General features: G+C 45.6%; 2 protein-coding genes across 2 annotated transcripts in view; both read right to left on the bottom strand.

Moving 5' to 3' along the window:
* Positions 1-25,233, bottom strand: part of LOC147091836 (uncharacterized) — a 1,030,142-nt gene that overhangs the window by 416,608 nt on the left and 588,301 nt on the right. The window lies entirely within an intron of this gene.
* On the bottom strand, positions 209-23,880 carry LOC147091854 (uncharacterized). The gene is made up of 2 exons (XM_085976877.1): positions 23,630-23,880; positions 209-2,115 (listed from the first exon to the last, which is right to left on the bottom strand). Exon 2 carries the CDS (start codon positions 2,004-2,006, stop codon positions 963-965), a length of 1,044 nt encoding a protein of 347 aa, XP_085833003.1. The 5' UTR covers positions 2,007-2,115; positions 23,630-23,880; the 3' UTR covers positions 209-962.

Genomic DNA, 25,233 nt, shown 5'->3' with positions numbered 1-25,233 from the left:
GTTGCACAGACTGGGCTGGTATTCCCTCGAGTGTAGGAGATTAAGGGGTGATCTAATGAGGTGTTTAAGATGACTAAAGGAGTTGATAGGGTCGAGAGAGAAACTATTTCCTCTGGTAGAGCTGTGGGGAGTCCAGAACAAGGGGGCACAACCTTCAAATTAGAGCTAAGCCCTTCAGGGGTGATGTCAAGAAGCACTTCTTCACACACAGGGTAGTGGAAATCTGGATCACACTCCCACAAAAAGCTGTTGAGGCTGGGGGTCAACTGAAAATATCAAATGGAGAATGATAGAATTTGTTGGGTATGGGTATTAAGGCTTATGGAACCAAAGCAGGTAGATGGAGTGAGATACGGATTAGCCGTGATCTGATTGAATGGCGGAATAGGCTCGAGGGGCTGAATGGCCTCGTCCTGTTCCTAGGTCCCTTCCCCACCCTGTGCAGATTGTGAATCTCCATCACCTGTTGTTGAGGTGAGTAAAGGGGATTTAGTCCATCTGTGACCAGACTATAACCACAAGCCCGTCTGGGTATCACACCTATACGGTCCGTGAGGTTATTATTAGATTCACACCCAGACGTTGTGCCTTTACTTGTCGACCTATTCTATGTGATAACATGAACAGTCCACCGGCGCACTCGAGGCCTTCCACAACCGGTGGGTACTGGAGGGACTGGCGTGCATCATCACCACCGAAAATAGAATTTTAATTTCATTTGTTAAGTTCCCTTTAAACTTTTTTTTGTTATGTTACACGTTTTATTGGTTGTGCCCCCTTTTTAAAGGGGCACATGGTTGACTTTTAATAGGCAATTGCCTGTGATAAGGGAAAAAAATAACGAAGTCAAATCAAGGGAATCATCGGCACAACAGTTTGAAAGATTAAACAATAGTACAGGAATTTATAAAACATTCATCCATTCCATGTTCATGTCACCCAGCTGTCTGCAGGGCCCTGCACTACAGAACAGTGTGAACTTGCTGGTGTTGCTTCAGATGCCCAGAGCATTTAAAGCTCTTCCCACAGTCAGAACATTTAAAGGGTCTCTCATCAGTGTGAACAAGCTGGTGTCTCAGCAAGGTAGCTGACTCAGTGAATCCCTTGCCACACATGGAGCAGGTAAACAGACCCTCCCCAGTGTGAACTCGCTGGTGTCTGGTCAGAACCCCGGGTCTTTTAAAGCTCTTCCCACAGTCAGAACATTGAAATGCTCTCTCATCAGTGTGAGCAAGCTGGTGGCTGGTCAGCTCCCCGGAGCTTTTAAAGCTCTTCCCACAGTCGGAACATTTAAATGCTCTCTCATCAGTGTGAACTCGTTGGTGTCTGGTCAGATTCCCTGAGTTTTTAAAGCTCTTCCCACAGTCAGAACATTTAAACGGCCTCGCATCAGTGTGAGCAAGCTGGTGTTGCTTCAAGTCCCCAGGGTATTTAAAGCTCTTCCCACAGTCGGAACATTTAAACGGCCTCGCCCCAGTGTGAACTCGCTGCTGTGTCTGCAGGATGGATGACTGAGTGAAATGTTTCCCACACTCACAGCAGGAGAAATGCCTCTCTCCAGTGTGAACTCGCTCATATTGCAGCAGGTTGGATGACACAGTGAAACCCTTCCCACACACAGAGCAGATGAACAGTCTCTCTCCAGTGTGAGACCGCTGGTGTGTCATCAGATTCGTGGAGCTTTTAAACCTCTTCCCACAGTCAGAACATTGAAACGGTCTCTCATCAGTGTGGACAAGCTGGTGTCTCAGCAGGTGGGATGTGCGAGTGTATTCCTTCCCAAAGACGGAGCAGGTGAACGGACCGTCCCCAGGGTGACTGTGCGGATGAACTTCTGACGTAGACGGGGAACTGAATCCATTCCCGCCGTCCCCACCTTTACCCGGTTTCTCCCCAGTGTGACGGTGCACATGTCTCGCCAGGTCAGGCGATCGGCTGAATCCGAGTCCACACACGGAACACGTGTGCAGTTTGTTTGCGCTGCGATCGCTGCTCTCTCCTTCCATGTGCAAAGGCCGATGATATTCAGGTCCTGATGAATCGAGCGACTCTGTCAGACCCTGACGTGATGTTTGGTCTGAGCTTCCCGTCTGTAAATGCTCCACTTCTAAAACCCTGTAAAAGGAGTGTAGAAAGGGGTAAGAGGGAGAATGTTGCCTCATGTCCCCCTTTCCCAGCCCAGGGGCAGTGCAGCTGATTTTCAGGCCCCAGCTGCTGCACAAGTTGGTTAGCCTACCATCAGTAGTGGGGAAAATGCTAAAGAGTCTATTATAAAGGATGTGATAACAGGACACTTAGAAAATATCAACGGGATCAGACAAAGTCAGCACGGATTTATGAAAGGGAAATCGTGTTTGAGTGCGAGTCAGCAGAGAGTGCTGAGAGTTTGGGTAAGTGTGAGAGTTCTTTAATTGTTATTTCTCTTTAAATCATTCTTGATAAGATTACTTAAGCAGATTAAGTAAAGGGGAGAAGTTAAATATTTGGGATTCTGTTGGTTTAAGAAGAGTAAAACAAGGTTACACTGCAGTAGGAGTAAATTGGCACAGCAGGCAGTGGAAACCAGTTCTCTAACCAATCAGCAGGGGTGACTCATTTGGCTGTAAACAAAAACAGTATAAAAAGACCAGTGCTAGTGCGAGCAAGCACTGAGTGCGAGTCAGCAGAGAGTGCTGTGAGTTTAGCTAAGTGTGAGTTAGGGTAAGTGGGGTGTTAGGTGCTCTTTTCAAACTTTAACTCTGTGGGTTGTAGTTAATAAGGCCTTTCTGGTGCAGAGTGACTGTTGGTAAACCATTTAACTGGTCTAATTAGAGGGATTGATTTAATTTAAATCCAATTAATTAAAGGGGATACTAGCATCTATAATCGGGTAGAGGGTGTCCATAACTAACAATAAAAAATTTAATTAATTACATAGAATGGAGCAGGTGATGTGTTACTGTTGCGAGATGTGGAAGCCAGTGGACCCCATTGAGGCTCACGGTGATTACATCTGTGACAAGTGTCTGCTGCTACAGGAACTCCAGCTCCATGTTGATGAGCTGGAGTCTGAGCTTCAGACACTGCGACACATCAGGGAGGGGGAGAAGTACCTGGACTCTGTGTTTCAGGAGGTGGTCACACCTATGAAGTTAATTAATTCAGATGTAGCCCATGGTCAGGGACAGGACGGTGTGACTACGAGTGAGGCAGGTACAGGGATCCAGGAGGTAGTGTTGGAGGAGCCGCAGCCCTTGTCCAACAGGTTCGAGGTTCTTACTCCCTGTGGGGACGGGAGCAGGGACTGCAGGGAGGATGAGCAACCTGGCCACATCACCGTGGAACGGGGGGCCATTCAAGAGTGGGGAGTAAATAGAAATGTTGTAGTGGTAGGGGATAGTATTATTAGGGGGATAGATAGAGTTCTCTGCAGCCGAGAGCGAGAGTCCCGAAGGCTGTGTTGCCAGGGTTAAGGATATCTCCTCTGGGCTGGAAAGAAATTTGCAGTGGGAGGGGGTGGATCCAGTTGTCGTGGTCCATGTTGGTACAAACGATGTAGATAGGACTAGGAAGCCGGTTCTGTTAAAGGAGTATGAACAGCTAGGGGTCAAATTAAAAAACAGAACCTCAAGGGTAATAATCTCTGGATTATTACCTGAGCCACGAGCGAATTTGGCTAGGACAAATAAAATGAGAGAGTTAAAAGCGTGGCTCAAAGACTGGTGTGGGAGAAATGGGTTTTGCTTCCTGGGACACTGGCAACATTACTGGGGCAGGAGGGAACTGTTCCATTGGGATGGGCTTCACTTGGCCAGTGCTGGGACTAGAGTTCTGGTGAATCATATAACTAGGGCTGTAGAGAGGGCTTTAAACTAACTAGTGGTGGGGGAGGTTCCTAGAGAGCAAATAATAAAAATGACAACAGAGAAGGTCATAGACTTAGGTAGCAGTGGGGAAATTAAAAACCAGAGCGTGTCAGGAAGGGGCAGAAGGTATGGAGTAAAAGGTAAAGTAATAAAAAGGGCAAAAGCAGGAACTAAGTGTCACAAAACATCTTTGAAAGTTCTCTATCTGAATGCACGTAGCATTCGTAACAAAATAGACGAGTTAATGGCATAAATAACTACATATGGGTATGATCTTGTGGCCATTACAGAAACATGGCTGCAGGGTGACAATGCCTGGGAATTAAACATACCAGGTTATTTAACGATCAGGAAGGACAGGCAGGAAGGAATGGGAGGTGGGGTGGCTATGTTAATAAAGGAAGGAATCACTGTAATACAGAGAAATGATATTGGGTCAAAAGATCAGGATAATGAAACAGTTTGGGTGGAGATAAGGAATAATAAGGGGAAAAAACACTAGTGGGCGTAGTCTATAGGCCTCCGAATAGTTGCAACTCTGTTGGACGGAGTATCAATCAGGAAATAGTTGAGGCTTGTAATAAGGGAACATCTATAATTATGGGGGATTTTAACTCTCATATTAATTGGACAAATCAAATTGCGCAGGGCTGCCTTGAGGATGAGTTCATTGAGTGTATTAGGGATGGGTTTCTTGAGTAGTTTGTAACTGAACCGACCAGGGGGCAAGCAACCTTAGATCTGGTCCTGTGTAACGAGACAGGATTAATTAAAAATGTCCTGGTAAAGGATCCCCTTGGAATGAGTGACCACAACATGGTTGAATTCCATATTCAATTAGAGCATGAGAAGGTTGGATCTCAAACAAGCGTGCTAAGCTTGAATAAAGGAGACTATGAAGGTATGAGAGCGGAATTGAGTAGAGTGGATTGGGAAAATAGATTAAAGGGTAAGACGATACATGATCAGTGGTGTACATTTAAGGAGTTATTTTACAACTTCCAAAAAAAATATATTCCACTGAGAAGAAAAGGGTATAAAAGAAAAGACAGCCATCCGTGGCTAAGTAACGAAATTAAGGATAGTATTCGACTAAAAACAAGGGCATATAAGGTAGCCAAATCTTGTGGGAGGATAGAGGATTGGGAAAACTTTAAAAGACAGCAAAAAATAACAAAAAGATTGATTAAGAAAGGGAAGATAGATTATGAAAGTAAATTAGCAAAAAATATAAAAACAGATAGTAAGAGTTTTTATAGTTGTGGTAAACCACTGTTTGTATTCCACTGTGTACATGCCTGGACATGCCTCGGCTGACTCCTCCCACAAGTCCTAGTATAAAGGTGACTGCTCCCCAGCCCTTTGTATTTCTGGACCGGTCGACCACTCGAGGCAGACCTTCATTCTTTTGTTAATAAAAGCCTTTAGTTACTCTCTTAACTCTCAGTCTTTTATGAGTAATTGATAGCGCATCAATAGTTATATAAAAAGAAAAAGGGTGGCTAAAGTAAGTGTTGGTCCCTTAGAGGATGAGACTGGGAAATTAATCGTGGGAAATATGGAAATGGCAAAAACACTGAATGAATATTTTGTATCAGTCTTTACAGTAGAGGACACTAAGAATATCCCAACACTGGACAAACAGGGGGCTATAGGGGGGGGGGGGGGGGGAGGAGCTAAACACGATCAAAATCACTAAGGAAGTGGTACTCGGTAAAATAATGGGACTCAAGGCGGATAAATCACCTGGACCTGATGGCTTACATCCTAGGGTCTTGAGGGAAGTGGCGGTAGGGATTGTGGATGCATTGGTAATAATTTTCCAAAACTCCCTGGACTCAGCAAAGGTCCCGGCAGACTGGAAAACTGCTAATGTAACACCCTTATTTAAAAAGGGCAGTAAACAGAAGGCTGGAAACTATAGACCGGTTAGCCTAACATCTGTGGTAGGTAAAATTTTGGAGTCCATTATTAAGGAGACAGTAACAGGACATTTGGATAAACATAATTTAATAGGACAAAGTCAGCATGGTTTTATGAAGGGGAAGTCATGTTTGACAAATTTGCTGGAGTTCTTTGAGGAAGTAACATATAGGGTGGATAAAGGGGAACCAGTGGACGTAGTGTATTTAGACTTCCAAAAGGCATTTGACAAGGTGCCACACAAAAGATTATTGCTTAAGATAAAAATTCACGGGATTGGGGGTAATATTCTGGCATGGATAGAGGATTGGCTATCTAACAGAAGGCAGAGAGTTGGGATAAATGGTTCATTCTCAGACTGGCAATCAGTAACTAGTGGTGTTCCGCAGGGGTCAGTGCTGGGTCCCCAACTCTTTACAATCTATATTAACGATTTGGAGGAGGGGACCGAGTGTAACATACCAAAGTTTGCAGATGATACTAAGATGGGAGGGAAAGTAGTGAGTGAGGAGGACATAAAAAACCTGCAAGGGGACATAGACAGGCTAAGTAGGTGGGCAGAGATTTGGCAGATGGAATACAATACTGGAAAGTGTGAGGTTATGCACTTTGGCAGGAAAAATCGTAGAGCAAGTTATTATCTTAATGGCAAGAAACTGGAAAGTACTGAAGTACAAAGGGATCTGGGGGTCCTGGTGCACGAAACTCAAAAGGTTAGTATGCAGGTGCAGCAAGTGATTAAGAAGGCCAATGGAATGTTGGCTTTCATTGCTAGGGGGATAGAATATAAAAATAGGGAGGTATTGCTTCAGTTGTACAAGGTATTGGTGAGATTGCACCTGGAATACTGCATACAGTTTTGGTGTCCATACTTAAGAAAAGACATACTTGCTCTCGAGTCAGTACAAAGAAGGTTCACTCGGTTAATCCCGGGGATGAGGGGATGGACATATGAGGAGAGGTTGAGTAGATTGGGACTCTACTCATTGGAGTTCAGAAGAATGAGAGGCGATCTTATTGAAACATATAAGATTGTGAAGGGGTTGGATCGGGTGGATGCGGAGGGGATGTTCCCGATGATGGGTGAAACTAGAACCAGGGGGCATAGTCTTAGAATAAGGGGCTGCTCTTTCAAAACTGAGATGAGGAGGAACTACTTCACTCAGAGGGTGGTAGGTCCATGGAATATGCTGCCCCAAAAAGTTGTAGAAGCTACATCATTACATACATTTAAAACAGAAATAGACAGTTTCCTAGAAGTAAAGGGAATTAAGGGTTACAGGGAGCGGGCAGGAATTTGGACATGAGTCTAGGTTCGGATCGGTCATGGCCCTGTGGGTAGCGGAGCGGGCCCAGGGGCCGTGTAGCCCGATCCTGCTCCTATTTCGTGTGTCTAATTCTATTAGATTCAGGAGATGGTTCTGTGATAGTAGATTGGCGGTTAGGATCAGATCAGCCATGATCTTATTGAATGGCGGAGCAGGCTCGAGGGGCCGATTGGCCTACTCCTGCTCCTATTTCTTATGTTCTTATGTAAACCTACTGGAGCCTTTTGAGGATGTAACTGGTAGAATAGATAATGGAGAACCAGTGGATGTGGTGTATTTGGATTTTCAAAAGGCCTTTGATAAAGTCCCACGTAAAAAGAGGTTAGTGTGCAAAATTAAGGCAATGGGATTGCGGGTACTATACTGGCATGGATTGAAAATTGGTTGACAGACAGGAAACAGAGAGTAGGAATAAATGGGTCTTTTTCAGGGTGGCAGGCGGTGACTAGTGGGGTACCGCAGGGATCAGTGCTTGGGCCCCAGCTATTCACAATATATATCAATGATTTGGATGAGGGAACCAAATGTAATATTTCCAAGTCCGCTGATGACACGAAACTAGGTGGGTTTGTGAGTTGTGAGGAGGATGCAAAGAGGCTTCCAGGCGATTTAGACAAGTTGAGTGAGCGGGCAAATACATGGCAGATGCAGTAGAATGTGGATAAATGTGAAGTTATCCACTTCAGTAGGAAAAACAGAAAGGCAGAGTATTATTTAAATGGTGATAGATTGGGAAATGTTGATGTACAGAGGGACCTGGGTGTCCTGGTACACCAGTCACTGAAAGCAAACATGCAGGTGCAGCAAGCAGTTAGGAAGGCAAATGGTATGTTGGCCTTCATTGCAAGAGGATTTGAGTACAGGAGCAAGGATGTCTTACTACAGTTATACAGGGCCTTGGTGAGACCACACCTGGAGTACTGTGTGCAGTTTTGGTCTCCTGACCTACCTAAGACTTGCCATAGAGGGAGTGCAGCGAAGGTTCACCAGACCGATTCCTGGGATGGCAGGACTGTCGCATGAGGAGAGATTGGGTCGACTAGGCTTGTATTCACTAGAGTTTAGAAGAATGAGAGGGGATCTCATTGAAACGTATAAAATTCTGACAGGGCTAGACAGACTGGATGCAGGGAGAATGTTTACCCTGGCTGGGGATTCTAGAACGAGGGGTCACAGTCTCAGGATACAGGGTAGGACATTTAAGACTGAGATGAGGAGAAATTTCTTCACTCGGAGGGTGGTGAACCTGTGGAATTCTCTACCACAGAAGGCTGTGGAGGCCAAGTCACTGAATATATTTAAGAAGGAGATGGATAGATTTCTAGACACAAAAGGCATCAAGGGGTATGGGGAGAGAGCGGGAATATGGTATTGAGACAGAGGAACAGCCATGATCATATTGAATGGCGGAGCAGGCTCGAAGGGCCGAATGGCCGACTCCTGCTCCTATTTTTCTATGTTTCTCTGCACTGCATCCAATGCAAGTATATCCTTCCTTAAATAAGGAGACCAAAACTGTACGCAGTACTCAAGGTGTGGTCTCACCAGCGCCCTGTAAAGTTGCATCAAAACTTCCCCTCTTTTATACTCCATACCCCTTACAATAAAGGCAATTCCATTTGCCTTTCTAATTACTTGCTGTACCTGCATGCTAACTTTCAGAAGTTAGCATGCAGAAGCAACAATAAGGAGGCACATTCATAGGACAGAAACATAGAAACATAGAAGATAGGAGCAGGAGTAGGCCATTCAGCCCCTCGAGCCTGCTCCGCCATTCAATGAGACCATGGCTGATCATCCAAATTCAGTACCCTGTCACTGCTTTCTCCCCATACCCCTTGATCCCTTTAGCCTTAAGAAATATATCTAACTCCTTCTTGAATATATTTAATGAATTGGCCTCCACTGCCTTCTGTGGTAGAGAATTCCACAGGTTCACCACTCTCTGGGTGAAGAAATTCCTCCTCATCTCTGTCCTAAATGGCTTACCCCTTATCCTTAGACTGTGACCCCTGGTTCTGGACTCCCCGACCATCGGGAACATCCTTCCTACATCTAGTCTGTCTAGTCCTGTTAGAATTTTAGAAGTTTCAATGAGATCCCCTCTCATTCTTCTAAACTCCAGCGAGTATAAGCCCAATCGACCCAATCTCTCCTCATACCTCATTCCTGCCATAAGAACAAAAGAAGTAGGAGCAGGAGTAGGCCATACGGCCCCTCGGGCCTGCTCCGCCATTCAATAGGATCATGGCTGATCCGAACCTAGACTCACGTCCACTTCCCTGCCCGCTCCCCGTAACCCCTAATTCCCTTATCAGCTAGGAAACTGTCTATCTCCGTTTTAAATGTATTTAATGTCGCAGCTTCCACAGCTCTCTGGGGTAGCAAATTCCATAGATTTACTACCCTCTGAGTGAAGAAGTTTCTCCTCATCTCAGTTTTGAAAGGGCAGCCCCTTATTCTAAGATTATGCCCCCTAGTTCTAGCTTCACCCATCAGCGGAAACATCCTCACCTCATCCACCCGATCAAGCCCCCTCACAATCTTATATGTTTCGATACGATCGCCTCTCATTCTCCTGAATTCCAATGAGTAGAGGCCCAACCTACTCAACCTTTCCTCATAAGTCAACCCCCTCATCTCCGGAATCAACCGAGTGAACCTTCTCTGAACTGCCTCGAGAGCAAGTATATCTTTTCTTAAATATGGAAACCAAAACTGTACGCAGTATTCCAGGTGTGGCCTCACCAGTACCCTGTATAACTGAAGCAAGACTTCCCTGCTTTTATACTCCATCCCCCTTGCAATAAAAGCCAAGATTCCATTGGCCTTCCTGATCACCTGCTGTACTTGCATACTAACCTTCTGTGTTTCATGCACCAGGACCCCCAGATCCCTTTGTACTGTAGCACTTTGCAGTTTCTCTCCATTTAGATAATAACTTGCTCTTTAATTTTTTCTGTCAAAGTGCATAACCTCACACTTTCCAACATTATATTCCATCTGCCAAATTTCTGCCCACTCACTTAGCCTGTCTATGTCCTTTTGCAGCTTTTTTTTATGTCCTCCTCACTCGCTGCTTTCCCTCCCATCTTTGTATCATCGGCAAACTTGGATATGTTGCACTCGGTCCCTTCCTCCAAATCGTTAATATTCACATTTCTCCAGCCCCCTTTCACCACCTCAGGACGTCCCAAAGCGCCTCACAGCCAATGAAGTAGTCTCTTTGAAGTGTAGTCACCGCTGCAATGCAGGAAATGCGGCAGACAACCCGCACACAGCAAGCTACCACAGACAGCAATGCGACAATGACCACACCATCCGCCTCCTAGTGATGTTGGTTGAGGGACAAACATTTACCCAGGTATCAGTCTGGTGAATCTTCGCTGCACTCCTTCCATGGCAAGAACGTCCTTCCTCAGAATAGGCGACCAAAACTGCACACAATACTCAAGGTGCGGTCTCACCAAGGCCCTGTACAACTGCAGCAAGACATCCTTGTTCCTGTACTCAAACCCTCTCGCTACGAAGGCCAAAATACCATTTGCCTTCTTAACCACCTGCTGCACCTGCATGCTTACCTTCAGCGACTGGTGCACAAGGACACCCAGGTCTCGTTGCACTTCCCCTTCTCCCAATCTATTGCCATTCAGATAATAATCTGCCTTCCTGTTTTTGCCACCAAAGTGGATAACCTCGCATTATATTGCATCTGCCATGCTTCTGCCCAATCACCCAACCTGTCCAAATCATACTGGAGTTTCTCTGCATCGTCAGAGCACACACGCCCACCCTGCTTTGTGTTGTCTGCAAACTTGGAGATGTTACATCTAGTTCCCTCGTCTCGATAATTTATATATATTGTGAATAGCTGGGGTCCCAGGACCGATCCCTGTGGTACCCCACTAGTCACTGCCTGTCACTCGGAAAAAGACCCGTTTATTCCAACTCTTTGCTTCCTGTCTGCCAACCAGTTCTCTATCCAAGTCAGTACCCTGCCCCCAATCCCATGTGCTTTAACTTTGCACGCTAATCTCTTATGCGGAACCGTATTGAAAGCCTTCTGAAAGTCCAAATACACAACATCCACTGGTTCTCCCTTATCTATTCTACCAGTTACAGTTACAGTCAGGGTAGACAGTCAGGCTGACAGGGGATGAAATCTGGGTGGAGAACTGTTCGTACAACCGATTTCAAAATTCTCATCCTGGTGCAAATCCCTTCATGGCCTCACCCCCCTCCCCATCTCTGCAATCTCCTCCAGCCACCACCCCCCCAAAAGAGATATCTGCGCTCCTCCAATTCTGGCCTCCTGAGCATCCCTGATTTTTAATTGCTCCACCATTGGCGGCCGTGCCTTCAGCTGCCTGGGCCCTAAGCTCTGGAATTCCCTCCCTAAACCTCTCCGCCTCTCTTTCTTCCTTTAAGATGCTCCTTAAAACCCACCTCTGTGACCAAGCTTTTGGCCATCTCCCCTAATATCTCCTTATGTGGCTCAGTGTCAAATTTTTTGTCTTCTAATACTCCTGTGAAGCACCTTGTGATGTTTTACTATTTTAAAGGTGCTATATAAATACTTCTTGTTGTTGGTGTAGATTTCTGTACTGTGAACCTGTCCATTTTGAGAGACTTCAGGCTTTCTTGAACAGTCTCTCTGTTTTCTGAAGATGAAGTTTAATTCCATTTCCCCCCCCACAGTTTCCACATATACGCTGACGACACCCAGCTCTACATCACTACCACTTCTCTCAACCCCTCCACTGTCTCTAAATGGTCAGACTGCTTGTCCGACATCCAGTTCTGGATTAGCAGAAATGTTCTCCAATTAAATATCGAGAAGACCGAAGCCATTGAGGTATATGATATGATTGGGATTACGGAAACATGGCTCCAGGGTGACCAGGGCTGGGAACTCAACATCCAGGGGTATTCAATATTCAGGAAAGACAGGGGAAAAGGAGGTGGGGTACCATTGCTGGTTAAAGAGGAGATTAACACAATTGTAAGGAAGGATATTAGCGCTGATGATGTGGAATCTGTATGGGTAGAGCTGAGAAATAAAAAGGGACAGAAAACATTAGTGGGAGTGGTATATAGACCTCCAAACAGTAATGCTAAGGTTGGGGATGGCAGTAAACGGGAAATTAGAGACACGTGTAATAAGGGCACAGCAGTTATCATGGGTGACTTTAATCTACATATAGATTGGGCTAACCAAATTAGTAACAATACTGTGGAGGAGGAATTCCTGGCGTGTATACAGGATGGTTTCCGGGACCAATATGTCAAGGAGCCAACTAGAGATCAGGCCATCTTAGACTGGGTATTATGTAATGAGAAAGGAATAATTAACAATCTTGTTGTGCGAGGCCCCTTGGGGCATAGCGATCATATGATGATCGAATTCTTCATTAAGATGGAGAGTGAAGTATTTGACTCAGAGACAAGGGTCCTGAATTTAAATAAAGGAAACTATGATAGTATGAGGCGCGAGTTGGGTAGGATTGATTGGGGAATGACACTCAAAGGGTTGACGGTGGATAGGCAATTGCAAACTATTAAAGATCACATGGATGAACTACAGAATTTGTTCATCCCCGTTTGGCATAAAAATAAAACAAAAAAGGTGAATCAACCGTGGCTAATAAGGGAAATTAGGGATAGCATAAGATCCAAGGAGAGGACATATAAATTGGCCAGAAAAAGCAGCAAACCTGAGGATTGGGAGCAGTTTAGGATTCAGCAAAGGAGGACAAAGGGATCAATTAAGAGGGGGGAAATAGAGTATGAGAGTAAGCTTGCAGGGAACATAAAAACTGACTTTAAAAGCTTCTATATATATGTGAAGAGAAAAAGATGGGTGAAATCAAGCATAGGTCCCTTGCAGTCAGAATCAGGGAAATTTATAATGGGGAACAAAGAAATGGCAGACCAATGAAATATATACTTTGGTTCTGTCTTCACAAAGGAGGACACAAATAACCTCCCAGAGATTTCGGGGAACATAGGGTCTAATGAGAGGGAGGAGCTGAAAGAAATAGATATTTGTAGGGAAATGGTATTAGGGAAATTGACGGGATTGAAGGCCGATAAATCCCCAGGGCCTGATAATCTACATCCGAGGGTACTCGAGGAAGTGGCCCTAGAAATAGTAGATGCATTGCTGGTCATCTTCCAAAATTCGATAGACTCTGGAACAGTTCCCATGGATTGGAGGGTAGCTAATGTTACCCCACTATTCAAAAAATGTGGTAGAGAGAAAATGGGGAATTATAAGCCTGACATCAGTACTGGGGAAAATGCTAGAGTCCATTATAAAAGATGTAATAGCAGAGCACTTGGAAAACAGTGACAGGATCGGACAAAGTCAACATGGATTTACAAAAGGTAAATCATGCTTGACTAATCTACTGGAATTTTTAGAGGATGTAACTGGTAAAATAGATAAGGGAGAACCAGTGGATGTGGTGTATTTGGACTTTCAGAAGGCTTTCGATAAGGTCCCACATAAGAGATTAGTGTGTAAAGTTAAGGCACATGGGATTGGGGGCAAGGTACGGACTTGGATAGAGAACTGGTTGGCAGACAGGAAGCAAAGTGTTGGAATAAATGGGTCTTTTTCCGAATGGCAGTCAGTGACTAGTGGGGTACCGCAGGGATCGGTCCTTGGATCCCAGCTATTCACAATATATATTAATGATCTAGACGAGGGAACTAGATGTAATATCTCCAAGTTTGCAGACGACACAAAGCTGGGTGGGCGTGTGTGCTGTGAGGAGGATGCCGAGAAACTCCAGTATGATTTGGACAGTTTGGGTGATTGGGCAGATGCAGTATAATGTGGATAAATGCGAGGTTATCCACTTTGGTGGCAAAAACAGGAAGGCAGATTATCTGAACGGCAATAGACTGGGAGAAGGGGGAAGTGCAACGAGACCTGGGTGTCCTTGTGCACCAATCGCTGAAGGCAAGCATGCAGGTGCAGCAGGCGGTTAAGAAGGCAAATGGTATGTTGACCTTCGTAGCGAGAGGGTTTGAGTACAGGAACAAGGATGTCTTGCTGCAGTTGTACAGGGCCTTGGTGAGACCACACCTTGAGTAATGTGTGCAATTTTGGTCGCCTTATCTGAGGAAGGATGCTCTTGCCATGGAGGGAGTGCAGCGAAGATTCACCAGACTGATACCTGGGTTGACAGGAATGACGTATGAGGAGAGATTGGGTCGATTGGGCTTATACTCACTGGAGTTGAGAAGAATGAGAGGGGATCTCATTGAAACTTATAAAATTCTAACAGGACTGGACAGACTAGATGCAGGAAGGATGTTTCTGATAGCCGGGGAGTCCAGAACCAGGGGTCACAGTCTAAGGATAAGGGGTAAGCCATTTAGGACAGAGATGAGGAGGAATTTCTTCACCCGAAGAGTGGTGAACCTGTGGAATTCTCTACCACAGAAGGCAGTGGAGGCCAATTCATTAAATATATTCAAGAAGGAGTTAGATATATTTCTTAAGGCTAAAGGGATCAAAGGATATGGGGAGAAAGCAGGGACAGGGTACTGAAATTGGATAAACAGCCATGATCTCATTAAATGGCGGAACAGGCTCAAGGGGCCCAATGGCCTACTCCTGCTCCTACCTTCTATGTTCCTGTGCTGTGGTGTACATGGATTTCCAAAAGGCATTTGATAAAGTGCCACAACCATGGGCTTCAACTTTTCTGGCAAGCCCATTAATAAAAGGGACAGTGGCAGCATGGATATGAAATTGGCCCAGTGACAGGAAACAGAGAGTAGTGGTGAACGGTTGTTTTTCGGACCGGAGGAAGGTACACAGTGGCGTTCCCCAGGTGTTGGTTCGAGGACCACTGCTTTTCTTGATATGTTCTGGATGAGCAAATATTTTCTCCAATTAAATATTGGGAAGACCAAAGCCATTGTTTTCGGTCCCCACCACGAACTCCGTTCCCGAGCCACTGACTCCATCCCTCTTCTTAACATCTGTCTGAGGCTGAACCACACTGTTCGCAACCTTGGTGTCATACTTGACCCTGAAATGAGCTTCTGACCACATATCTGCAGCATAACAAAGAGCGCCTACTTCCACCTCGGTAACATCGCTCCGTAACATCGCCTCAGCTCATCCGCTGCTGAAACCCTCATCCGGGCCTTTTGTTACCTCTAGACTTGACTATTCCAGCACACTCCTGGCTGGTCTCCCACATTCCATCCCACGGAAACTTGAGGTCAAATCAAAACTCGGCTGCCCGTGTCCTAACTCGCACCAAGTCCCGTTCACCCATCACCCCTGTGCTCGCTGACCTACATTGGCTCCTGGTTAAGCAACGCCTCGATTGCAAAATTCTCATCCTTGTTTTCAAATCCCTCCATGGCCTCACCCCTTCCTATCTCTGGATTACTCCCGGTGCCACGTGCTAGTGAGTATAGGAATAGGAGGATAGAGCAGATGAATGCGTGGCTAAAGAGTTGGTGCAGGAGGGAGGGCTTTAGTTTCCTGGATCACTGGGCCTGCTTCTGGGGAAGGTGGGACTTGTACAAGTCGGACGGGTTGCACCTGAACCAGAGCGGGACAAATATCCTTGCGGGGAGGTTTGCGAGCACAGTTCGGGGGGGTTTAAACTAAAATGGCAGGGGGTTGGGAACCTGAGCAGGGAGACAGAGGAAAGGGAAACAGGGATAAAAGCAAAAGATAGGAAGGAGAAAAACAAAAGTGGCAGTCAGAGAAATCAACGGTTTAAATCAAACGTGGCCACAGTAAATAATAATTCTAATAGGTCGAAGAGCGTTAAAAAAACAAGCCTGAAGGCTTTGTGTCTTAATGCGAGGAGCATTTGTAATAAGGTGGACAAATTGGCTGCGCAAATAGAGGTAAACGAATATGATTTGGTTGGGATTACGGAAACGTGGCTCAAGGATGGCCAAGACTGGGAACTCAACATCCAGGGGTATTCGATATTCAGGAAAGATAGGCAAAAAGGAAAGGGAGGTGGGGTAGCATTACTGGTTAAAGAAGGGATTAATACAATTGTAATGAAGGATATTAGCTCTGATGATGTGGAATCTGTATGGGTAGAATTGAGAAATACTAAAGGGGGAAAAAAACATTAGTGGGAGTGGTATATAGACCTCCCAACAGTAAGGCGAAGGTTGGGGATGGCATTAAAAGGGAAATTAAAGAAGCGTGCAATAAGGGCACAGCAGTCATCATGGGTGGCTTTAATCTACATATAGATTGGGCCAACCAAATTAGTAACAGTACTGTGGAGGAGGAATTCCTGGAGTGTTTACGGGATGGTTTCTTGGACCAATATGTTGAGGAACCAACCAGAGATCAGGCCATCTTAGACTGGGTATCATGTAACGAGAAAGGATTAATTAGCAATCTTGTTGTACGAGGCCCCTTGGGTCTGAGCGATCATAATATGATCGAATTCTTCATTAAGACGAAGAATGAAGTAGTTGACTCAGAGACATAGAAACATAGAGATAGGAACAGGAGTAGGCCATTCGGCCCTTCGAGCCTGCTCCGCCATTCAATGAGATCATGGCTGATCTTCGTCTGAGATCATAGCTGATCTTACCAGTTCAGTACCCCGTCCCCGCCTTTTCTCCGTAACCCTTAATCCCCTTAGCCTTCAGAAATATATCCAATTCTCTCTTGAAAATATTTATTGAATTAGCCTTCACAGCCCTCTGTGGCAGGGAATTCCACAGGCTCACCACTCTTTGAGTGAAGAAATTCTTCCTCATCTCTGTTTTAAATGATTTGCCCGCTATTTTTAGACTGTGGCCCCTGGTTCTGTGCTCCCCTGCCATTGGAAACATTCTCTCTGAATTCAGCCTGTCCAGGCCTGCCATAATTTTATATGTTTCGATGAGATCCCCTCTCAATCTTCTAAACTCCAGTGAGTACAAGCCCAAACTATTCAATCTCTCCTCGTAGGTCATTCCCGCCATTCCAGGTATCAGCCTGGTGAATCGCCGCTGCACTCTTTCCATGGCAAGAACATCCTTCCGCAGATGGGGCGACCAAAACTGTACACAATACTCCAGATGCGGTCTCACCAGCACCTTGTACAGCTGTAGTAAGGTATCCCTATTCCTATACTCGAACCCCCTTGATATGAAGGCCAACATACCATTTGCCTTCTTAATCGCCTGTTGCACCTGCATGCTCTCCTTCAGTGACTGGTGCACAAGAACACCCAGGTCCCTCTGCACTTCCCCATCTCCCAATCTATTGCCATTTAGATAATAATCCACCCTCCTGTTTTTACCCCCAAAGTGGATAACCTCGCATTTATCCACATTATAGTGCATCTGCCACGTATCCGCCCATTCCCCCAACCTGTCCAAATCGCACTGTAGCCTCCTGACATCCTCATCAGAGCCCACCCCTCCTCCTAGTTTAGTGTCGTCAGCGAATTTGGAAATATTGCATCCAATTCCCTGATCCAGATCATTTATATATATTGTGAACAGCTGGGGTCCCAGGACAGATCCTTGCGGCACCCCGCTGGTCACTGCCTGCCACTCCGAAAACGAGCCGTTTATTCCAACTCTGTTTTCTATCCGCCAGCCAGTTCTCTATCCACGTTAATACTTTGCCCCCAATCCCATGAGCCTTAATTTTGCATGATAATCTTTTGTGTGGAACCTTATCGAAGGCTTTCTGGAAGTCAAGGTACACCACATCCACTGGCTCTCCCCCATCTATTTTACCAGTTACTTCCTCAAAAAATTCCAGCAGATTAGTCAAACACGATTTACCCTTTGTAAATCCATGTTGACTCTGTCCGATCCTTTCCCCATTTGTCAAGTGCTCCGCTATTTTATCCTTAATAATGGACTCTAGCATTTTGCCCACAACCGATGTAAGGCTTACTGGTCTATAATTCCCTGCTTTCTCTCTACCCCCCTTTTTAATAGGGTCCTCAATTTAAATAAAGGAAACTACGATGGTCTGAGGAGCGAGTTGGGTAGGATTGATTGGGGAATGGCACTCAAAGGGTTGACGGTGGATAGGCAATGGCAAACATTCAAAGACCGAATGGATGAGCTGCAGAATTTGTTGATCCCAGCTTGGCATAAAAATAAAACAAAAAAGGTGACTCAACCGTGGCTAACAAGGGAAATTAGGGATAGCATAAGATCCAAGGAGACGACATATAAAAGATTGGCCAGAAAAAGCAATAATCCTGAGGATTGGGAGCAGTTTAGGATTCAACAAAGGCGGACAAAGGGATTAATTAAGAAAGGGAAAATAGAGTATGAGAGTAAGCCAGCAGGCAACATAAAAACTGACTGTAAAAGCTTTTATAGATATGTGAAGAGAAAAAGATTGGTGAAGTCAAGTGTAGGCCCCTTGCAGTCAGAATCAGCGGAATTTATAATGGGAAACAAAGAAATGGCAGACCAACTAAATTCATACTTTGGTTCTGTCTTCACAAAGGAGGACACAAATAACCTCCCAGAGATGCCGGGGAACATAGCGTCTGATGAAAGGGTGGAACTGAAAGAAATCAGTATTTGTAGGGAAATGGTGTTAGGAAAATTGATGGGACTGAAGGCCAATAAATCCCCAGGGCCTGATAATCTACATCCCAGGGTACTTAAGGAAGTGGCTCTAGAAATAGTAGAGGCATTGCTGGTCATCTTCCAAAACTCGATAGACTCTGGAACAGTACCCATGGATTGGAGGGTAGCTAATGTTACCCCACTATTCAAAAAAGGTGGTAGAGAGAAAACGGGGAATTATAGACCGGTAAGCCTGACATCGGTAGTGGGGAAAATGCTAGAGTCTATTATAAATAAAAGATGTAATAGCAGAGCACTTGGAAAGCAGTGACAGGATCGGACAAAGTCAACATGGATTTACAAAAGGTAAATCATGCTTGACTAACCTACTGGAATTTTTTGAGGATGTAACTGGTAAAATAGATAAGGGAGAACCAGTGGATGTGGTGTATTTGGACTTTCAGAAGGCTTTCGATAAGGTCCCACATAAGAGATTAGCATGTAAAATTAAGGCACATGGGATTGGGGGCAAGGTACGGACTTGGATAGAGAACTGGTTGGCGGACAGAAAGCAAAGAGTTGGAGTAAACGGGTCGTTTTCCGAGTGGCAGGCAGTGACTAGTGGGGTACCGCAAGGATCGGTCCTAGGACCCCAGCTGTTCACAATATATATTAATGATCTGGACAAGGGAATTGGATGTAATATCTCCAAATTTGCAGATGACACAAAGCTGGGTGGGAGGGTAAGCTGTGAGGAGGATGTCGTGAAACTCCAGTACGATTTGGACAGGTTGGGTGATTGGGCAGAAACATGGCAAATGCACTACAATGTGGATAAATGTGAGGTTATCCACTTTGGTGGCAAAAACAGGAAGGCAGATTATTATTTGAATGGCAATAGATTGGGAGAAAGGGAAGTGCAAAGAGACCTGGGTGTTCTTGTGCACCAGTCGCTGAAGGTAAGCATGCAGGTGCAGCAGGCGGTTAAGAAGGCAAATGGTATGTTGTCCTTCGTAGCAAGAGGGTTCGAGTACAGGAACAAGGATGTCTTGCTACAGTTGTACAGGGCCTTGGTGAGACCACATAGTGAGTATTGTGTGCAGTTTTGGTCGCCTTACCGGAGGAAGGACGTTCTTGCCATGGAAGGAGTGCAGCGAAGATTCACCAGGCTGATACCTGGGATGGCAGGAATGACATATGAGGAGAGATTGTGTCGATTAGGCTTATACTCACTGGAGTTTAGAAGACTGAGAGGGGATCTCATCGAAACCTATAAAATTCTGTCAGGCCTGGACAGACTAGGTGCAGGAAGGATGTTTCTGATGGCGGGGGAGTGCAGAACCAGGGGTCACAGTCTAAGGATAAGGGGTAAGCCATTTAGGACTGAAATGAGGAGGAATTTCTTCACCCAGAGAGTGGTGAACCTGTGGAATTCTCTACCACAGAAGGCAGTAGAGGCCAATACATTAAATATATTCAAAAAAGAGTTGGATATATTTCTTCAGGCTAAAGGGATCAAGGGATATGGGGAGAAAGCAGGGACCGGGTACTGAATTTGGATGATCAGCCATGATCGCATTGAATGGTGGAGCAGGCTCAAGGGGCCGAATGGCCCACTCCTGCTCCTATCTTCTATGTTTCTATGTTAATCTCCTTCAGCCCCACAATCCCCCGAGATATCTGCACTCCTCTAATTCTGCCCTCTTGAGCATCCCTGATTATAATCACTCAACCTTTGGTGGCTGTGCCTTCAGCTGCCTGGGCCCTAAGCTCTGGAATTCCCTGCCTAAACCTCCTTAAAACCTGCCTCTTTTGGTCACCTGCCCTAATTTCCCATGTGGCTCGGTGTCAGATTTTTTTGTCTTAAAATACTCCTGTGCAGCACCGTGGGACGTTTTACTACGTTAAAGGCGCTATAGAAATACAAGTTGTTGTTGTTGATATATATCAATGACTTGGCCGTGGGTGTACAGGGCACTATTTCAAAATTTGCAGATGACACAAAACTTGGAAGTATAGTGAACAGTGAGGATGATAGTGATAGACTTCAAGAGGACATAGACAGGCTAATAGAGAAGATTCGAGTACAGGAACAAGGATGTCTTGCTGCAGTTGTGCAGGGCCTTGGTGAGACCGCACCCTGAGTATTGTGTGCAGTTTTGGTTGCCAAGGATGTTCTTGCCATGGAGGGAGTGCAGCGAAGATTCACCAGGCTGATACCTGGGATGGCAGGAATGATGTATGAGGAGAGATTGGGTCGATTGGGCTTATACTCGCTGGAGTTTAGAAGGAGAGGGGATCTCATTGAAACTTATAAAATTCTAACAGGACTAGACAGACTAGACGCTGGAAGGATGTTCTCGATGGTCGGGACGTCCAGAACCAGGGGTCACAGTCTAAGGATACGGGGTAAGCCATTTAGGACAGAGATGAGGAGGAATTTCTTCACCCAGAGAGTGGTGAACCTGTGGAATTCTCTACCACAGAAGGCAGTTGAGGCCAATTCATTAAATATATTCAAGAAGGATTTAGATATATTTCTTAAGGCTAAAGGGATCAAGGGATATAGGGAGAAGGCAGGGACAGGGTACTGAGTTTGGATGATCAGCCATGATCTCACTGAATGGCGGTGCAGGCTCGAGGGGCCGAATGGCCTACTCCTGCTCCTATCTTCTATGTTTCTATGTATTCAATCTTTCCTTGCAGCTGAAATTCTCTAGTCCTGGCAACATCCTCGTAAATCTCCAGTCTCGTGCAGTCACATCTTTCCTGCAATGGGGACGACCAGAACTGCACGCGGTGGCCTAACTGGTGTTTTTGTACAGTTCAAGCAGAATCTCCCTGCTCTTACATGATACAGAAAGAGAGAGGCACTGCCCCTTTAAATACCTGGGGACACATGGAAACATAGAAGATAGGAGCAGGAGTAGGCCATTCGGCCCCTCGAGCCTGCTCCGCCATTCAATGAGATCATGGCTGAGCATCCAAATTCAGTACCCTGTCCCTGCCTTCTCCCCAGATCCCTAGATCCCTTTAGCCTGAAGAAATATATCCAACTCCTTCTTGAATATATTTAATGAATTGGCCTCTACTGCCTTCTGTGGTAGAGAATTCCACAGGTTCACCACTCTCTGGGTGAAGAAATTCCTCCTCATCTCTGTCCTAAATGGCTTACCCCGTATCCTTAGACTGTGACCCCTGCTTCTGGACTCCCCGACCATCGGGAACATCCTGTCTGCATCTAGTCTGTCTAGTCCTGTTAGAATTTTATAAGTTTCAATGAGATCCCCTCTCATTCTTGTAAACTCCAGCGAGTACAAGCCCAATCGACCCAATCTCTCCTCATACGTCATTCCTGCCATCCCAGGTATCAGCCTGGTGAATCTTCGCTGCACTCCTTCCATGGCAAGAACATCCTTCCTCAGATAAAGCGACCAAAACTGCACACAATACTCACTATGTGGTCTCACCAAGGCCCTGTACAACTGTAGCAAGACATCCTTGTTCCTGTACTCAAACCCTCTCGCTACGAAGGCCAACATACCATTTGCCTTCTTAACCGCCTGCTGCACCTGCATGCTTACCTTCAGCGACTGGTGCACAAGGACACCCAGGTCTCGTTGCACTTCCCCTTCTCCCAATCTATTGCCATTCAGATAATAATCTGCCTTCCTGTTTTTGACACCAAAGTGGATAACCTCGCATTTATCCACGTTATATTGCATCTGCCATGCTTCTGCCCAGTCACCCAACCTGTCCAAATCATACTGGAGTTTCTCGGCATCCTCCTCACAGCACACACGCCCACCCAGCTTTGTGTCGTCTGCAAACTTGGAGATAATACATCTAGTTCCCTCGTCGAGATCATTAATATATATTGTGAATAGCTGGGATCCAAGGACCGATCCCTGCTGTACCCCACTAGTCACTGCCTGCCACTCGGAAAAAGAACCGTTTATTCCAACTCTTTGCTTCCTGTCTGCCAACTAGTTCTCCATCCAAGTCAATACCTTGCCCCCAATCCCATGTGCCTTAACTTTACACGCTAATCTATGTGGGACCTTACCGAAAGCCTTTTGAAAATCCAAATACACCACATCCACTGGTTCTCCCTTATCTATTTTAACAGTTACATCCTCAAAAATTTCCAGTAGATTAGTCAAGCACGATTTACCTTTTGTAAATCCATGTTGACTTTGTCCGATCCTGTCACTGTTTTCCAAGTACTCTGCTATTACATCTTTTATAATGGACTCTAGCATTTTCCCCACTACCGATGTCAGGCTTACCTGTAATTCCCTGTTTTTCTCTCCACCACCTTTTTTGAACAGTGGTGTAACATTAGCTACCCTCCAACCCATGGGTACTGTTCCAGAGTCTATCGAATTTTGGAAGATGACCAGCCATGCATCTACTATTTCTAGGGCCACGTCCTTAAGTACCCTAGGATGTAGATTATCTTCTATGTTTCTATGTATTCAATCTTTCCTTGTAGCTGAAATTCTCTAGTCCTGGCAACATCCTCGTAAATCGCCTGTCTCGAGCAGTCACATCTTTCCTGCAATGGGGCGAGCAGAACTGCACGCAGCACTCTAGCCAGTGGCCTAACTGGTGTTTTGTACAGTTCAAGCAGAACCTCCCTGCTCTTACATGATACAGAAAGAGGCACTGCCCCTTTAAATACCTGGGGGGCACCCATTCCCCTTTAAATGGCCAAGCAATTTTTTTTGTTGAAAGGGGCCGCAGTCCCCTTTGACTCACCCCCCCACCCTCTCGCACACCCCCCCTCTCACCCACCACAAATACTCACAAGAGAGAGAGAGAGAGAGGAGGAAGAATGCTGGTCTTTGTCTCTTTAAAAGTGGCTGCCCACCAAAATGTTCACAGCACTTTTGTTTTGGATAAAAGTCAAAAAGAGAAAAGGTTCACTTATTTTTAAATGAATGCAATTGATGAATAGCCTTGCAATAAAGGTAATGCAAAGGAATAAACACTCACAAGCTGGGTTTTTTTTCCACTCTCCTCCGCCTCCTCCCCTTTAACAGCTCCTGCAGACAATGAAAGCAGGAAACAACAACAGAAAATGCTGGAAAGACTCAGCAGGCCAGGCAACATCCGGGGAGAGAAATTAGAGTGATGTTTCGGGTCGAACCCTTTTTCAAACTGGAAAGGAAATAAAATAAATAGGAAATGAAAGCAGGAAAGCGGCCTGCAGCCCACCGAGGTACCGCCCCCCTCCCGCGCCGCCATTGGTTGGAGGACTGTCAGCCCGTCCGGTCCTCCCAGCGATCTCCGCGCTCCTGATTGGCGGGCGCCTCGCGTCAATCAACCCCCCTTCCGCTTACGAGCTGACGCATGCACGCAACACCCAGGGGTCGGTTGGATCGGCGCACGCCACCGCAAGGTAAAAAAAAGACACGCCGCACAAATGAGGAAAACGAAGAATAATAATAATCGCACTTTAGAGGGGAGGAGAGTTCGGGCAATTAATGAGTGTTTTCAGTTTGTTTCGGGATAATTTTTTTTTTGAAAAGCTTCCCAACGGTGCCAGGCGGACTGCGCATGCGCGCCAGCCAGCCTTTGACTCCCCCACGTGGGCCCGGGGGGGCGGACACGCCCACTGGCCTTCCCCTGCACCAATCACAGCGCGGGCAGGCGCTTCTATCAATCGTCAACTGTCAATCCCCTCGTGGTGTCGATTGACAGCGGCGTCAGCCAATGAGGTGCAGGAAGGGGCGGGACCAGGGCCAGGACTGACAGCAAGCATCAACTAATTCAATTAAATACCTGCATGCAGCCAAAAAAAAACCTTTTATTTAGTCAGCCAAAAAACAACACAGCAAATAAGGTTTGCTGAGTCAGCAAAGCAAGCAAAGTCTATTTTAGAAACATAGAAGATAGGAGCAGGAGTAGGCCATTCGGCCCCTCGAGCCTGCTCCGCCATTCAATGAGATCATGGCTGATCATCCAAACTCAGTACCCGGTCCCTGCCTTCTCCCCATACCCCTTGATCCCTTTCGCCTCAAGAAATATATCCAACACTTTCTTGAATATATTTAATGAATTGGCCTCAACTGCCTTCTTACACTGGGTATTATGTGACGAGAAAGGATTAATTAGCAATCTTGTTGTACGAGGCCCCTTGGGTCGGAGCGATCATAATATGATCGAATTCTTCATTTATATGGAGAATGAAGTAGTTGACTCAGAGACTAGGGTCCTCAATTTAAATAAAGGAAACTACGATGGTCTGAGGAGCGAGTTGGGTAGGATTGATTGGGGAATGTCACTCAAAGGGTTGACTGTGGATAGGCAATGGCAAACATTCAAAGACCACATGGATGAACTACAGAAGTTGTTCATCCCAGCTTGGCATAAAAATAAAACAAAAAAGGTGACTTAACCGTGGCTAACAAGGGAAATTAGGGATAGCATAAGATCCAAGGAGAGGACATATAAATTGGCCAGAAAAAGCAATAATCCTGAGGATTGGGAGCAGTTTAGGATTCAACAAAGGAGGACAAAGAGATTAATTAAGAAGGGGAAACTAGAATATGAGAGTAAGCTTTCAGGGAACATAAAAACTGACTGTAAAAGCTTTT

The sequence above is a fragment of the Somniosus microcephalus genome, unplaced genomic scaffold, assembly GCF_052327205.1.
Source record: "Somniosus microcephalus isolate GS21.2 unplaced genomic scaffold, FLI_Smic_1.0 unresolved_chr3, whole genome shotgun sequence".
NCBI classification, from domain to species: Eukaryota; Metazoa; Chordata; class Chondrichthyes; order Squaliformes; family Somniosidae; genus Somniosus; species Somniosus microcephalus.
Note: the sequence above shows the minus strand (reverse complement) of the source record. Positions and strands in the feature narration are given on the sequence as shown.

Coding starts and splice junctions, on each gene's coding strand:
- LOC147091854 (XM_085976877.1), bottom strand. CDS start 2,006: ATGGAAGGAGAGAGCAGCGATCGCAGCGCAAACAAACTGCACACGTGT.